At 37.9% G+C, this 18,145-nt stretch overlaps 1 protein-coding gene across 1 annotated transcript in view; it reads right to left on the minus strand.

The window, feature by feature from the left end:
• The window catches only part of LOC107557790 (partitioning defective 3 homolog), an 83,874-nt gene that overhangs the window by 18,835 nt on the left and 46,894 nt on the right, over nucleotides 1-18,145 (minus strand). Inside the window, exons 13-20 of the mRNA XM_016241328.1 lie at nucleotides 17,474-17,662; nucleotides 16,496-16,666; nucleotides 15,599-15,749; nucleotides 12,981-13,164; nucleotides 12,605-12,747; nucleotides 8,677-8,876; nucleotides 7,443-7,552; nucleotides 5,817-6,047 (exon numbers count right to left, since the gene is read on the minus strand). Coding sequence (XP_016096814.1) covers nucleotides 5,817-6,047; nucleotides 7,443-7,552; nucleotides 8,677-8,876; nucleotides 12,605-12,747; nucleotides 12,981-13,164; nucleotides 15,599-15,749; nucleotides 16,496-16,666; nucleotides 17,474-17,662 — 1,379 coding nt within the window. The remainder of the gene's footprint in view (nucleotides 1-5,816; nucleotides 6,048-7,442; nucleotides 7,553-8,676; nucleotides 8,877-12,604; nucleotides 12,748-12,980; nucleotides 13,165-15,598; nucleotides 15,750-16,495; nucleotides 16,667-17,473; nucleotides 17,663-18,145) is intronic.

Genomic DNA, 18,145 nt, shown 5'->3' on the forward strand with positions numbered 1-18,145 from the left:
GCACAATTGGTGGCTGACTAAATACTTTTTTGCCCCACTGTATATACAAATTTAAAAAAAGGGAAAACAGCCTAAGCTGGATATAGGCTACAGCAGTCGCGGCTTAATTAAATGGCGCAACAGGCAGCTCTCTTTTAACACAGACTTTTAAGAAGGGATGGATGTTTGCTTCAAGTGATAGGCCAGGTAAGTGAAATTATATTATCTTGCTGTATGTGTGTCGTTTTCTTTACGTTTTCTGACTAAAAGCAACCAAAAAGCCATTTTAAAGTGGTTAAGCAAATAATAATAATAATAATAATAATAATAATAATAATCGGCAGGGATCCCAGACCAATACAATTAGTGTGCCTCCTCTATTTTAAAACCCACGAGCCGCCACTGGCAGATGTAAATACAGACGTCAAATAGACGTCTCCTTGATGTAAGTGTGCTATCAGGGATGCTTTTAGCTTAGCATCATGCTAACGTGAAACTCACCTGGAACCTTTTGTGAGCAATATGAGGAGTGCTATTTCTACGATTTCTAATGCATAACTTCCCAAATCGGTAACTTATGACGTGCCATTTCTGTTAACTACAACTAAAACTATGAAAACGTTTTCGTTAATTGAAATAAATAAATCATACTTTTTACATTTGAAATGTTAGCAACTAACTGAAAAAGGTTTAAATTGAAGTACTACAATTACTGAAACAGAAATGCAAATAAATTTAATCTAAATAGAACATTACAATCACAATATTAATAAATACTATAATAGCATATAAATAACAATGCTTAGAAGGCAGCTGCCTGGATAGACAGCAGACATCAAGGCAGCTCACTACTAATTCTTCCATAAGTTCAAACCTGGTGTGTTTCGAAAGATCTACTTTGCAAATGGTCGAACTTGACACCCTAGATAGAATAAGAAAGATGAGAAGAAACTTGATCCTTAATTGTAGAATGCTACACACACACACACACAGACACAGACACAGACACAGACACAGAGAGTAAGCAGCCTACTTATATAGGGAAACTGTATCCTGAAAGAAAAAGAGAAAAAAAAAACGGAGAGGAGAGGCGCGTCCCCGACAGAAGAACAATGTTCTGTCAGAAAAGTAGGTCATCTTGTTGAGGGGTCAGAGAAAGGGCATCCACTCAATTCAGCAGAACTCTTCAATTCACACACACATAGAAACAGCTAACAAACCATCATTTCACATGCAGCAGATTCACAGGTGAATTCACTCATAGATAAACACCAAACAGAGTCTAGCATTGTATCGATAGCATTGCACACAAGAAAAGAAAAACTCCAAACCCTGTCAGAGCAGTGGCACGGTGATTCACATACCAAACACATTAAGCCATGGTACAAATGTGGTTGTTACAGGTTGAGTCCAACCTGCAACATGTACCGATCCTACCTTTCTCCAATAATCATTCTCTAGTTTCTAATAAAAATATTTAAGTCAACAAACCCACTCCTATTCCAGAAACACTGCAAAGCATCCCTCTAAGGCCATGTTTACACCTGGTATTAACATCTGTTTGAACCGTCAGAAAACACTCATCAGCTGATGTTAAATTAAAATTATATTTGTGAGAAATAATTTAGAGATAATAACAGGGAAGACAAAAATAGCACTTTGCTACCAGGTGTAAACAGGGCCACAGATGTCCTTTAGCAATTGCTTTCTAATAAAAGCCACAAAGACAGTTCCAGAAGCAATTAGAGGCATAGTGGTGATCGAGGAGGTCTGGGAACTCGGTAACGTTAGTTTTTGGGTCACCCTGACTCAGTTCTGAACTTTCGACCTCTATTTGACATCACGTCTCCAGCGAGTAAAAGTCAAGCATACAAAGCCGAGAAGATCTGAAACCATATGTCACATTACACAAAATACACAATCTGATGTCTCAGTGGAGGATTCAGCTTTTAACAGATGGTTATTATCCGCTAATGTCTGTTTATCACTATACTCGGTTGGTCGTATGCATGTGTGGCCTCATTATTAATCAGAAGTTGTGACATATTAAATCCATTATATAATATTGCAAATACTGGGTTTAGTTACATTATGGGAGGCCTGTTTGAGTTCACAGAACGAAAGAGGAAGGTTTCTTCTGTTTGTGTCAATTCTCACTGTTAATCTACAAAATATTTTCATTAATAACAGACACACAAGCACACAGATGGAGTTTTGCATGAAAGATGATTCTTTCTTTTGTGTTCCACAGAAGAATACGAGTTTGGAGGGTAATAAACTATGATGACAGAATATTCATTTTTGGCTGAAGTATTCCTTTAAATGAGCATTCATTGACTAGCCAGAACAAGAAAGAAAGGGAGAGGGAGAGAAAATTACTGAGAAAACATCTGAGTAATTGTCTCAGAAATAAATCAACATGAAAAGGGTTATGAAGCTCTATATTGGGTTGAATGTCTTTTGATCCATTCATCATTAGAGCATAACTTGGCCCAAATGAGAGATGGTTCAACCACCAGCGCTGTGGGGCTTCATTAACGTCACCCCACTGCTAATCATTTATAAACATTAGGCCACGATCAGACACAAACTCTCAGTGGCTGAAACCACAGACCACCAGCTACAACAAACACACTGACCCCTCAGTGGATCTTTCCAAAACAAACCATGTGTGCTGTGTGTGGATGAGCCGCGGGGTCTGGAATATCAGCTGTGCTATGATAATGGATAAAATGACTTCTGATTTAAACCTGAAAGACGCGTGTAGCATCAAAAATAGTTGTTGTTTTTTTTTTGCTCTTTTGACCTAAGATTTTAATGTACTATAAAATTCGCAATACAAGCTCCACCCAGAGCAAGCATTGAAACTTAGGCCTGTTTCACAGTAGAGTTTCAGTCTATTTTCGCCTCAGAAACACATAATGCATGATAAATCTAGCTAATTCTATAATAATATTACTATACAGGATTTAATGAAGCACCATAAAGTGACAGGCAAACAAAGACTTTCTGTACTCTATTCAGTTATTCAGAACCTTAGAATTAATTTGGCAAATGCTCAATTATTTAAATATTTTTACTCAAAAATGAAATTCTGTCATCATTTATTTCCTCAGTCAGTGTTCACTGGACTCCAACATTGTTCTTCAAAATACCAACTTTCATGTTCCACAGAGGAAGAAACTCATCCAAATTCGGAATGACATGAGAGTGAGCAAATGACGACAATATTTGAATTTTTGTTTGGAATACACCGAACTAGGCCAACACATGGAGGACAGCCAATCAAAAGCAAAAGGTCTTAAGGTTTTCTCAACACAAACAGCTAAAGATCAGAGGGGAAACAACAATGGCTCTGTTAAACTAAATTCTAAGTGATTTCATTGGAAGAAACTTTAACATTATCACTCAACATAAATACTAAAAAGATAAAACTAAATGCATATCTGTCGTTTGTAACTGAAATCACTCAGTCAGATGCAGCCCTTTTCCTTACAGTGGCACATCTGAATTCTGCTAGCACACTTTGCTTTCCTCTTTACTCATTTATTTCTTTTAATTAGCAGTGGTGTCACACTCTCTTTATCCATCTGTAAGCTGCGAGTTTGTTTCTGATGCTTTGGTTTTTCTTAATCCGCGCTTTTTTTCCACGCAGCGTGCCAGGGAATGCTGATAATGAGCTTAAACTTGTGTGTGTATGCGTGTGTGTGTGTGAGCTCTCAGCATGAATGCTGTGGGATTAGTCAGATGTTTACCCTCTGTGTGCGTTTGGCTGCTTTAATTGGCCTCTGCAATGTTCATTCTTTAAAATTCCCTACAGGGCTCATAGTCAACTCAGCAAGAATGTGCACACACACACACACGACACAACTAGTTTGTCAGGAGGAAGGAGGAATGTTGATTACACAGGTGCTCCATTGCTGCAGTGGGAGACCAGAGACACGGATAGCGGCCCCATGGTCATCAGCTTCGATATGAACAGGAAGGGCTCAGATATCTCTCATAACGACAACGGAGAAAAAAAAACATGCAGAAACAGTGCATGTGTGCTCGTTGTCACTCTCCGACTCAAATCTAAGCAGTCAATTTAATAAAACCTGAGAGAATCAAATCCCAGCTCAGAGAGGAGGGGTCATGAGTGGAAATGAATAAGAGAGATTGGGTTTAATTCATTTAAACTGCCCGCCTCTCTCTCTCTCTCTCACACACACACACACATCTCTCTTTTTTCTCTGATCTATTACATTTCTCTGATCCTTCCATTAACAATGAAATTCTCTGAGCAATTCAAGAAAAAAAACCCATATCAACTGATCACAAGAACACAGATTAAACAGATTACAGACTCAAAGATCACAAACACACACGTTCTAACAAAGCCACAGCTAGCCTGGTGGGTGGACAGAGACCCCGGAGAGAGAGACATCAGACATCATATACCTCAGACATCAGCCACACTTTTAAACATATGCATACATTCCTATATAAATATGATTTTTTTTGTGCATATTGAAGCATTGGGAATTTTGTATGTGTGTGTGTGCATGTATGTATACACACACATACATTTATGAACGTAAAAGTAAATAAATAAATAAACAGCAGACATTAGTGCAAAAACATCAATATACACACACATTCATATTATATATACACATATAAAGAGAGAGAGAATCCTTCCAAACATGTCTCCCAAGACTCCTTACTTCACATCTTAATATCATCATTATACCTCAGCTGGACTTGAACCGGGTTGGTGTGTGTGTATAAGCCCTTTTTATCAAGCTTCAAAAAGTAGTTCTGCTGACTGAACAGATATATTTCTCATTTACTTAAACGTTCTGCACTGAGGGACTTAAACCATGCTGCAGCTGACAGCCAGAATGCTAGAACACTCTGATTTCTAGGTCAGATACTCTGTGTGTTTGTGTGTGTCCAGCTAAAGCAGTGACATTGTAAAAATGACTATTATTGTTGGATTTCCACTATAACCTCTTTCACAACTGATGTCAGGAATTGTTCGGAGCATTCAGAGACTAACTGATGCCTCTAGATTGCTCATGTTCTGGACCCAACTGTGCATTTCAAATACAAGTTTACACAAGAAAAAGGACTTGGTCTTTAACTTGCCAAAATATGACTGTTTTGTGAATGTGTCCGCTTTCATTTGGGGCAAAGTGAAAATGAGAATAAGAAAAAACTTACAAGAGCCTTAACTAGTAAAAAAGTTTTAGAAATGTGTCAAAAATCTTTTAATTAAAATAAAAAAATATGGTGTGCATAATGCTGATGCAAAAAACTAAATCTGAAAAAGAAACATTATGCTGTATTCAACAACCCAGCTTGCAATAAAGCTGATTGGGAAGCTATAAGATCACTATGCTATACTGTTTGTATAACGCATCACACACACACACTCCTACATCGTGTTTCCCTCTAAAGCCCATAAAAACACACCCACCCACACATTGTGCCTCCTTTAAGATCCACTTCCCATGCAGATATGCAAGGATAATTCCCACAGTTTCATTCTCTGCATCTCACTGGAATGACACCCATGTCCTGTTCTGAGGGTTCTTACAGGAAGTGGCCTTCCGGTCTCTCTCTGCCTGTGTTTGTTTTAGTCTCGAGAAAACATGCAACTCTGACAACCCAAACAAAACATTCTCACAAACTGGGTTTTATGAAAGCCTTCGAGAATGCTTTCAATACTTTATACAGCTCAAGGAGAGCGTTTAGAAGAGCATCTTGACTTCAGAATTGAAGGTTAACTCATTAATAGCTCAGGAGGCGGAAGGATTATGATATTTAGAAACGACTGCCGTTACAGTAAATACCTGTCTGATGTAGAGGGGTGTCCATTGTGGGCGTTCTGTTTATGTGTGTATGGTGAGTCCGGAGGCGTGTGAATCCGATGGTACCCGCCGTGTTCCAGCGAGCCGATGCCAGCGTACGGGGGCTCCTCAGGAGGAAGTGAGGTCAGGGTGGACCGACTGAAGTCCTGGATCTCAGCATAGTCCCGCTCTCTGGCCTGACGCTGACGAATCTCTCGCGTTTTAGCCTGGATCCTACATAGACACAAGTTAAAAAAAGAAATGACGAAACACACGGATTAAAAATAATAAAAAACAGATAAACGAGTTAAAAAACAACTGAATAACAAGTAATAATGGACAGATTAGAATGAACAAAATACTAAAAATGAAGAAATGTCTTGATGTATGGCATGGAAAACATGATTTAATGAAGATCAGTTTAGTTCAATTTGGTACTAACCTAAACACCTGCTTGTTATAATGTATAATTATATTATAATTATATTATAGTATAATAATATTCAATTATTTTTATTAGCATTTCTGGCATTTTTATAATTCTTTTTTACTGATGCTTTGGCAACACTGTATTCAATAATATATACAATATAACTAAACATTCATATATAAATATGCATATATGTATATTAATAATAATGCTAATTCTAAAGTTAATGTTATTAATATTACATTATTTTTATTAGCATTCCTAACATCTTATTTTTTTATTTTTTGTCACTTTTTTGTGTTTACTGATGCTTTGGCAACACTGCATGCAAAAATATATACAATGTAAATTTACCAAAACATATTTATATATAAATATGCATATTTGTATATTAAATAAATAACATAGAAAATAAGTGTGTGTATATATACATACATACATATATACACACACACCACATACATACATACATATAAAGTTTCTGTTGTAGTCTTTCTTGTCTTTCTATGAGAAACACAAAGATATTTAGATTTTTTTTTGTGTGTCAATGGGGCCTAATGTTGTTTTAGACCCCATTGATTTTGTCATTGTATAGACAAAAACATTATTTTTTGTGTTCCACAGAAGTCAGTCTCATAGCATTGGAAATGACGTGAGGGTTAGTAAATGACACCAAAATGTCATTATTATTTTTTTGTGAACTCTCTTTAAACCAAAATTCAGAAGTTTCTTCACAAAGGACCTAAAAAACTTACTTAAACACCTTTCTAACGGCCATCAAAAGCAAGATGATAAATGAGTGTATACGAGAGAGATTAAGAAAGAGATCGAAAGAGTGGGGATTTCTCAGCAGGGTCTCACAGGACAGAAGGGAAAACGGGAGGGGGTTTACATGGCATTATTAATAAAACAACATGAACACACACACACCTGCAGGCGAACATTCACACGATTAACTTAAATTGACTTAAACATATTAGGCTTTAGCTAAAGGATTAGTATGCAAACACGCACAAAATATGAAAGCATCATAATGCTTTATCAAAACAATGATGACACAAACAACAGGACTGAAACAATCACTGAGGAAGAAGGGTTGAGGAAGTGGGTACGGCTGGCAGGTAAAGTGTCAGGAAATGCCTCTGATTAGATGCTGATGATAGTTAAGATTAGCTCTGACTCTGTATGCGTGTATGTACCTCTCTTGTTCTTGTCTCATTCTGTGCGTCTCTTCCTCCGATGCATGAGTTTCCTCTGCCTTCCACTTTGGACCATCCATACGCTCGTCCTTACGGTACTTCCCGAACCTTCAACACACACACACACACGTCACAAGTTGATGGTGTGTGATAGCACATTCTTCTCAATGAACTGTTTCGACAACAATTGAAAAACTCAAAAACAATAAAAAAATATATTTTTTGGAACTTGCATTCAAAAGCTACTTAGTTCAAAACACTAGTCACGTGTCCCTTTCATTTGAATGGGCATTATGCTTCTGAAAAAAGCTCTTAAACCTGTCTGCTCTAATTAAACCAATATTAAAGCTCTTAATCCATCTATTCTAATTCATTTAACAAACTAATCACTGTTTTGCAACTCTGCAAAGCAGTGAGTGCGAAAAGTCTTCTCTTCTCTGCAAATCTTTGTTTTATCAAGCATATCAATTCATTAATGTTCCGCTGACATGTGCGAGGACTGAAGTGTGTGCGAGAAAGCTGAAAGGAGTTTCAATACCTTTGTATGCCAGTGAGTTCTGATATTCTGCGGAGCTCATTAATATGTAGAGCTCATTAATATGAAGCAGGTATCTTTGGCTCAGTGAGGCAGATGACAGCCATTAAAACACTCCACTGCCTAAAATATTCGACGTTTTCAAAAATGATGTATCCATTGCTGACAGATTCAAAAACCTTCAAATAAGCTGTGTTCTTGCCTTCTCTCCCCTCCAGTCTTCTCGTATCTCTCTACTAAACTTCATGGAAACGCAAACTTTTCCTCCGTGTCTTGGATGTGATTGTCCATTCTGCCTAGAGCTCAGGAACATTGTCACTCCACAGAGCACACAAACTCACAGCCTATCAATATTAATGATTAGATTTCAATCCCATTTTTTTTTTATATTAGTACAGGAAGTCAGAATACTAGTGAGATGCACTGTTGTCTACTGTCTATATACCTGTACACTACACTATTTCAAAAGATTGAGATCAGTAAGATAAAAAAATGCATTCTGGGACTTAAATTGAGAATTGCAAATTTTTTGGACAAGTTGTTTTTAATCAAATAAATTAAGCCTTTTGAGCAAAATAGACTTCTTATTTACATTAATATCAATAAAATACACAAGTGATTTCTGGATCACTACATTGGCTAAACTGCAGAGTATGAATGCTGTAACCTCTTTTTATAGGTGCCGAAATGTGCTGTTTATGAGAGGTGACAAACGGGCCTAGGAAAGTAATCAACGATGAAACAGTAGGAACAAATTATCTCAACACAGAAGAAAAACAGGCAACTAATCCTGCAGTGTACAATAGAAGTGAGTGTGTGTGCAGAAATAGAAGTGCAGGAGTGGTCATGCTTACCTGGGTGGTTTTCTGTGTAGTGTGTGAGGTTAATCTCATCAGCCACTGTGTGAAGGGCACACAGACATACACATACATTGACAGGACGGTTAGTATGACCATTCAACATGCAGCAAGCAACCAGGCACGTTTCAACATCAACAAATCAGACGACAGAAACAATCAGTCAGTGCTCATTAACAAAACGGTGTTCCCACAGTGATTCTGCTGATTCAGAGTTATCACTTTTCCACTGAGACCATGCAGGTGCCCAAACTGACCTCATTCCACATGTTGGGAAAAATGTGATTCATACTTCATCCCCTTTAACTTGCTGATCTCATAAGCAAGAATTACTCATATCAGAAACCGAAATTATAAAATGTAATTGATACAAAGCTTTTAAAACAACAATTCAAGCTAGATATCTAGATAGTGTTAACTATAGCTAGAAAAATGACCTACAACAAAGCCATTCAGCAGTGGTCTAGAAATCTATATTCGAATTCTATATTCAAATTAGAAAACTGTCAAATGAAATAATATGCAAAGAAGTGGTGAAGAAGGCCCACATGAGTAAAAAACTCCAAATAAAACAAACACGTTGTTTGGCTCTACTGGCCCAGAGTCAGTGGAAACACTGAGCAGATCTGCAGAAGGTTCTGCAGGATACCTTGTCTGCACTCTGGCACCATTTCAGTGGTAAAGCGGTAAGTGAGGAACATCCAGCAGAATTGGATGAGTGGAAACAATGTTCAGATTAGAAAGCACATGCACAAGGGAGACCAGTTCAGACTTAGTGACGGTGGAGTGGTGAATGGTGATGCCCAGAATGAGAGGCATTCTGAGAAGTGCTCTTATAAAGAGAGGAAAGTAACTTGAGCAATGGATTAGATTTCGAGGTGGGAATTTATTTACTGGGACTGACCTTTAGAGTATCTAGGTCCAAGCTGTGTGTTTGGGACTGATCTTTAGAGTATTTAGGTCCAATTAATGTTTTTGAGATTGACCTTTACAAGTACTGAAGTCAAAGCAATGTGTTTGGGATAGACCGAGCGGCAACCTCCCGCTCTCTCTCTGAAGCCGACAAGGAAGTGACTTAAAATGTAATTCGTCAACTGGCCGCTAGAGACTGGCTGCAAAAGGGAGTCAATTCCATAGACTCCCCATGTTAAAATGCCTAACTTTACAGCAAAAAAAAAAACATGTTTACAGCCTGGTTCAAAAAATTATTTTGGTCTATATAGCTACTTTTGCCCTTCATGACAACTGTGAGGGGGGTGATTTTTTTTTTATAACTCATCCGTTTAAATTATATTAAGCCTTAAAGTTCTGCATAATTAAGGGCGTGGCCACTTGAGTGACAGGTGGATTGCTGCTGCTGTTGCAGGATACCTTGTCTGCACTCTGGCACCATTTCAGTGGTAAAGCGGTAAGTGAGGAACATCCAGCAGAATTGGATGAGTGGAAACAATGTTCAGATTAGAAAGCACATGCACAAGGGAGACCAGTTCAGACTTAGTGACGGTGGAGTGGTGAATGGTGATGCCCAGAATGAGAGGCATTCTGAGAAGTGCTCTTATAAAGAGAGGAAAGTAACTTGAGCAATGGATTAGATTTCGAGGTGGGAATTTATTTACTGGGACTGACCTTTAGAGTATCTAGGTCCAAGCTGTGTGTTTGGGACTGATCTTTAGAGTATTTAGGTCCAATTAATGTTTTTGAGATTGACCTTTACAAGTACTGAAGTCAAAGCAATGTGTTTGGGATAGACCGAGCGGCAACCTCCCGCTCTCTCTCTGAAGCCGACAAGGAAGTGACTTAAAATGTAATTCGTCAACTGGCCGCTAGAGACTGGCTGCAAAAGGGAGTCAATTCCATAGACTCCCCATGTTAAAATGCCTAACTTTACAGCAAAAAAAAAAACATGTTTACAGCCTGGTTCAAAAAATTATTTTGGTCTATATAGCTACTTTTGCCCTTCATGACAACTGTGAGGGGGGTGATTTTTTTTTTATAACTCATCCGTTTAAATTATATTAAGCCTTAAAGTTCTGCATAATTAAGGGCGTGGCCACTTGAGTGACAGGTGGATTGCTGCTGCTGTCACCACCATCGAGCTAGGTGGGTGTGGTTTCAACAACCAGCTCCCACCTCTTTGCCCATCTTCAATTATCCCAGAGTGACGCGCTGCCAAGATGGCGACAGCCGCCTCTGCCCACTTTTGAGCTTCAAAAACGATCTTCGGAACCCTACGGGTGACGTCACGAACACTGCGTCCATGTTTTTATACAGTCTATGGGATAGACCTTTAGAGTATCTGGGTCTAAGTAATGTGCTTTGAGTTGACCTTTAATTAATTTAAGTAATTAGGTCCAATTCCCGTTTTGGAGATTGACCTTTAGAGTATTTAGGAGATTGACCCTTGAGATCTTCAGTGTTTTGGTCCAAGCACAGAGTTTGGGACTGATTTTTACAGTATCATAGTCCAAGCACTGTAATAAAGACTGGCCTTTAGTGCATAATAGATCCAGCCACAGTGATTGGGACTGACCTTTAGAGCAGTGGTTCTCAACCTTTTTTGAGTACTGGACCCCCCATAATATCTCAAACCAACCTCATATTGACATGTTGTTGTGTTGTCCATTTTTCTTAGCTCTTCTGGTGTCAGGTCCACTGTCAAGCCACCTGTCCATAGGCTGGTCTTGTTAACAATTTTTTTAAGTTAGTGATATATTGCCATAGAAATAATTGCGAGAAACAATATTATTGTCATTTTATGCCACTGACTATATAGTGATGTTTCAGTATCAGTGCTGGGCTGTCAGGCATTGTTACACCAGCAGGTGGCGGCAATGGATTGACTTTACGAGTGAGTCATCATTAAAAAAAACATTCATTCACCGGATACACTTAAAAACACTGATTCATTCACGAATGAAACAAGGTGTTGACATTAATTTACTTTGAGTGCCAGTTTACAAGGCTCAATCAACAATCAACGCATCACATGGGTTACAGTGAAGCTGATATTTCACTTCATGGAGAACAATGCCATTGATTCAGTGTACTGAACAGCGCTGACGACAGTCGTGGGAAATCCCCTTTAATACTGAAAGGATACAACGACACAGATATCGCTTTCATCTTCTCACAACTGATGGCAAACTGATTTTTTTCATGATTATATGAGTTGACCTGAAGAAAGACAGACCCAGGTATTCACACACCCTTAGTTCTGCTGACGCTGTCACCTGTCTCTCTCTCTCTCAATTCAATTTAATTCAATTTGTGCTTTACTGGCATGACAATTGTTACAATGTATTGCCAAAGCATAGTGTTTATATTGAATCTAGAACAGATATATATATAAAAAACATGCATGTATATATCAGTTCATGGTTATAATAATTAAAAAAACATTTTTGTAATGATTCTACGGACCCCATGCAATTACGTGACGGACCACTAGGGGTACGCGTACCCCTGGTTGAGAAACACTGCTTTAGAGTATCTAGGTCCAACTACTGTGTTTACTGTGCTCTTACAATGTAACTAAAGGTCATTTTTAAGACTGACCTTTAGAGTAACTAGGTCTAACTACTGTGTTTTGGGTCAATGTTCACAGTATTTAAGACCAAGCACTGTGCTTCAAATTGATCTTTAGAGTGTACAGGACCAAGCACCCTGCTTCAAGTTTATCTTTAGACTATCTAGGTCTAAGTACTGTATTTCGAATAGATGTTTACAGTATCCAAGACCAAGCACTGAGTTTCAGTTGATCTTTAGAGTACCTAAGTCCATGCTCTTGGACTTGCGGATCTTGATGATGTCGAGTTGGCTTGCGTCTCCATACTGCTTGGTGCGTTTCTCAGACATGCTTTGCCTGCCAAAGCCTTCCCTCTGAAACGCCCCCTCATCATTAGCACTGGAAGAGCTGAGGGAAGGACAGAGAAGGAGAGAGGGATTAAATCACAGCACAGTGTCCAGCCCTTGGCCCTGTTCTAATAACCGAAGCTCCTCTGACAAACAAACAAAAGGCCATGAACTCAATTACAGCAGGAAGATCGTCAGAAGAGTCAGAGAGTTGATGCTCAAAATAGAAACAAAGACAATAGATACTTCAACAAATAAATTACAAAACTTTCTAAACTGTCCACTTTTATTTACCTGTAGGGAAGTTCTTGGTCCCAGGGTGGCGGCGGAGGTGTCTCCACAGCGAAACCCATGTCATCGTGAGAACTAGATGACGATTGGTCAGACAGCTGGGTGGGGAGAACATGTGGCCTGTCGTCTTCAATTATGACTGTGTCATCCTGAGGCATGTTGACCGTCGGCGAGAGCTGATAATGATCTATAATGAGATAAGAGCAGGAAGGGGTGTAGGGACAATCAAATTATGTTATTATTAGGGCTGCACGATAAGTCGCATGTGATATTTAATGCGCATCTTGTCAGTAAAGCCGGTTCTATAATCAGCGGTAAATCTCCATCACGTGCGTGCTTTCACATCGAGCAGCATTTACTGACAAGATGCGCATTAAATATTGCATGCGATTTATCGTGCAGCCCTAGTTATTATTATACAGTAATCAAGTAATAGAGCTAATCCTGATCATAGTGGGGGTTTCAAGATGTGCAGATGGTAAAAATAAAGATGACAGTGTTATGCATAATTCATGCAAAAATAAATCACCTAATTTTGAGCAAAGCCGGTCAGAGAGAATCACAAGAAACAAGTGCATTACTTGTGTCTTACTCGGCATGTTGAGAGATTTACAAATTAAAGACATGGTGTAGTGCATCTCATCTGGACATGCTTGCTTGCTCTTACATACAGCCTGGATGCAATTTGCATGGCTGCTTTTTCTATATCATCTTGTGCAAACAAATTTGGCCCTTTTTCCAGTAAATACTGAGAGAAATTAGGCGGTTTAGAGAGAAATAGTGCTGTTAGCTTGTTTGTGTATTTAATCAGTTCAAAAATTTCCCACCCTAGTCTAAAATAAAGCCCATGAGAAACACTTTCTTTTTTCCGGTACATACTTCAATAAGTGAAACCGCGTGGGATGTAAACGATCGCGAAATGCACTATGGTTGGGAACAAAGTGCTTTTTTAAAGAAATCCTGGAACCAAATGATTCTCTTGACGCTCTTTAGCTAGTTAATTGTTCATGAGTATCTTTTTCCATTAAACACTGTAATCTTATTTTTCCCATTTATTGTCCCAATAAAGATTTTTAAAAAGTCTTCATTAAAGTATAATAAGCCATGAATCAATCCATAACATTACAAACTTGGATTTGAAGGAAAAAAAGACAAAGATACAAGAGTGTGAACTTTACGGCTTTAACAAGGGAAAGAACTACAAACCCATAAAGCATTGAAAACTAAATTTTTGAATTCAAAACGATGAAAACAAACAAACAAACAAAAAGCAATATGGGCACTATAAACTTCTTTTGGCACAATTTGCTTGTTACCGATTGGTGGAGATTTCTTTACAGAATCATGGGTAATGTAGTTTTATCCATTATGAAATTCCATTGTTAAACATGATTGTTTAAAAAATAATAGCTTTAATAAAAGAATATACCATTGATTAACAACCTCATAGATCACAGTACCAATGTCTTTTAATGTAATTTACCTATGGAGAAAATTTATTTGATTTTTACTTCCAGACTAATGCATTCTAGTTCTCTCCACCACACAAATACCTAATAAGCTAATTTATTAAAAAAACAATTCAAATCCTCATAGCATCTGAAGATGAGACATTAACCTGCTGTATGTTCATAGAGAGCCTCACTCAAGCGGATCCAAATCCAATCAGCACACAAACAACAACGTTACCCCATTACTAACACATTTGCGGAGTTGTGTTTGAAAACAGGTCTTTAAATTTATGGACACAGTCACATTCTGATCAGAGCGAGTTTGCATCTCTCTGCAGGAGTGCTTGTGGAGAGCGAGCAAGTGGATGCCTGTCTGGGTGAGTGTAAATGGATGGCATGGCATGAGCATGACTCTGCATATACATTGAGTAAATGGAAAAGCATATGCACATCTGTGTGTGGCACCCTGCTACTGTCATTTCCCATGAGTGGATTCAGTTGTTGACAGGCAGGATAACAGCTCCGGCTGGGCTCTCTCTCTCACACAGAGAGCTCTCAGTGAACCTCCACGGCTCTGCATCTGTTTGTCCAGGGTAACACTCATATGTTTTGTGTTAGACCACATGTTTCTTACACACTGCAGCCCAGAGATGCCAATTCTACTTCTGAAACCTGGTGCTGCGTTCAAATGTGATTGTAGAGAGCATCTGGTGATGGTTAACTTGCAAAATAATGCAAATAATTACTTGCTTGGGGGGGGGGAAAAACACTCCTAAACCCAATGTGTTTAGCTGATCTGAATGACATATACATGCCTACATATGTGTCATTTTAAAGAAATGATCTATCTATCGATCTTTCTAAAAACATTACATAAAAACATTAATTTCTTTATTATATATATAGTGAAATATATAAAATATCCAAAAATACTTTGATTTAACACAACATTTAATATTTATATATACTTCTCTAAATTTAGCTATGCATATCACTGATCTATCAAAAAGAAAAGAAGTAAAAAAAAAAACAGAAATTGATGTCAAGGCTTTGGGGCACGTTTCAGCCAGTCAGGTTGGAAGACCAGCTTTAACTGGCTAAAACCAGCAAACAAGCTTAGGCTGTCACAGAGATTACAAATTTAGACCTTTAAGTGTGTTGTCAACTCACTCATTTTACGATTATTTGTGTTGGCATGTGGCCTCAGGTTGTCATCAAGCCCCTCGATTCCGTAAAGCGAGTGTGAGATCCGTCGCTCGTGGTCATCAGGAGACGGGCTCAGGGTCCGCTCTAACCCTCGGGGACTGCATCGGCTCTCACCCTGACAGAAACCAGAACAACAAGAGGAACATCATAATTCAAATCACACAACCTCTAAATTTAACTCCTGAGAGATTTAACTGGCTATTATTTCAACTTTGACTTGTGTTGTGGTGACAAAGCGGTCAGAATCAACTCCAGTGGTCTCGTTCAGATGCAGACAACTGAACACTCAGCATGATGGGAAAATCTTGTGCAGTTATGATCCTGCTCAGGCTAAGACGATTACCATCATTATCTTTATCAACTTTAATAGCCCAGTGACACAAAAATGCACAAGTCCATCATAGTTTTCCCTTCAGAATTACAGAAAATGCTTCTAGAAAGCCCTTGTGGATACATTTTTGAAATGCAGTGACCTGACTGCCTGGTCTTTAAATGGATCAGACATTCTCTGCAGAGAGGAAGAAAGAAAACAGCACGTGGTCGACCTTAATGTGTGCTGAAGTAGGGATGCTTTTAAATTGTGTCTGTTTTTAAAATCAAGGCAAGACTAGAGGAATTAAAATGTGTCGTGACAAAATATGACCAAGCGTGAAAGAGAGTTGAGATGTAGCGAGCCTTATATTCTGCAGCACATCAAGTAAAACATTTTCATTAAGATGTTTTTAATGGAACAGCCCATTTCATTTCAACCCAAAATACTAATGAGCTATTATAACTAATATATGAAGCACTATTTAGGCCTTCACATGAACAACGAACAAAGCTTTCAGACTTTCCTCAGCTCGATTCTTCTCTCTTTACCTCAAGGCGTTTGTTGATTCGTCTTGCCACAATCAGCTGAATCATCCCTCGCTTGTTGCCCTCCGTTGACATGGACTTGCGCAGTGTTTCCATGGAGTCCTGGTTTGTCTTCCCTAACAACGACTCCCCATTGACTGCGATTAGCTGATCGTTGACTCGCAGCCTTCCATCCTACACCAGAGAATGAGATTATGACAACCATTCAAGACATTTAATATGTACATTGTGCTACTAATAACAAAACTATAAGACAATGACCGCTAACAAGTCAAACATTCATATAATAATGTTATAAACATTAATCAATTACAAAGACTACCATTCAATATTTTGGGGTAAGATTTTTTTAAAGAATACTTTTATTCAGCAAGGGTGCAGTAAATTGATCAAAAGTGACGGTGAAGATATTTATAAGGTTTCGATTTGAAATAAATGCTTCCCTTGAAATGTCTCTTCATCAAGGAATTATGAAATTAAATTATTGCCGTTTCCACAAGAATATTAGGCAACTGTTTTCAACATCAATAAAATTAAGAAATGTTTGTTGAGCCCTAAATCTGCCTATTAGAATGATTTCTGAAGGATCGTGTGACACAATGGCTGATAAAAATTCAGCTTTGCATCACAGGAATGAATTATATTTTTAAATATATTAAAAGGAAACAGTTTTTTAAATTCTAATAATATATAATATATTTCACAATATTTTACAGCATTTTTGATCAAATAAATACAGCCTTGCTGAGGCATTAGAGACTTGCTTTAAAAAAAAACAACAACCTCAAACTTATGAATGGTTGCAAATTTATATTCGTATTTTTATGATGGAGAAAAAAAAAGAATTTTTTTTTATATATATATATATATCACATAAAAAATGAATATAAAAATAATATATATATTTTTTTAAAAATCCCCAAAAATTTGTGCAAGAAACATGAAAATATTCTGCTATTTTTGTGAGTATACATTTCTGACCTTGTATGCTGCTCCTCCATTGATAATAGACTTGACGAAGATGCCCAGGTCAGCGTGGCTCTCCTTTGACCTATTACCCTTGACACTGACTCCTAAACCCGCTGAGCCAGAATCACTCAGAGGCACTTCCAACTTCAGGAACTCACGTGTCCCGTCTGGGGTTAAGACCAACTCCTCATCTTCTACCTTCTACAGAGACAGAGAGAGACATTACTGTAATTACCGACTGTATAGAAAAGAAAGAAAACTTGGTCATCTTTGCATTTAAATGGCTGTTTAATCTTCTTCATCAAACTTAGACAGAAAATGGGGGAACAAGGACAGCCGGGAGAGAGAGGTTCATTGAAAAAAAAAATATATATATATATATATACACAGTGGGTACGGAAAGTATTCAGACCCCCTAAATTTTTCACTCTTTGTTATATTGCAGCCATTTGCTAAAATCATTTAAGTTAATTTTTTTTCCTCATTAATGTACACACAGCACCCCATATTGACAGAAAAACACAGAATTGTTGACATTTTTGCAGATTTATTAAAAAAGAAAAACTGAAATATCACATGGTCCTAAGTATTCAGACCCTTTGCTCAGTATTTAGTAGAAGCACCCTTTTGATCTAATACAGCCATGAGTCTTATTGGGAAAGATGCAACAAGTTTTTCACACAT

The sequence above is a fragment of the Sinocyclocheilus grahami genome, unplaced genomic scaffold (assembly GCF_001515645.1).
Source record: "Sinocyclocheilus grahami isolate Dianchi unplaced genomic scaffold, SAMN03320097.WGS_v1.1 scaffold620.1, whole genome shotgun sequence".
Lineage (NCBI taxonomy): Eukaryota > Metazoa > Chordata > Actinopteri > Cypriniformes > Cyprinidae > Sinocyclocheilus > Sinocyclocheilus grahami.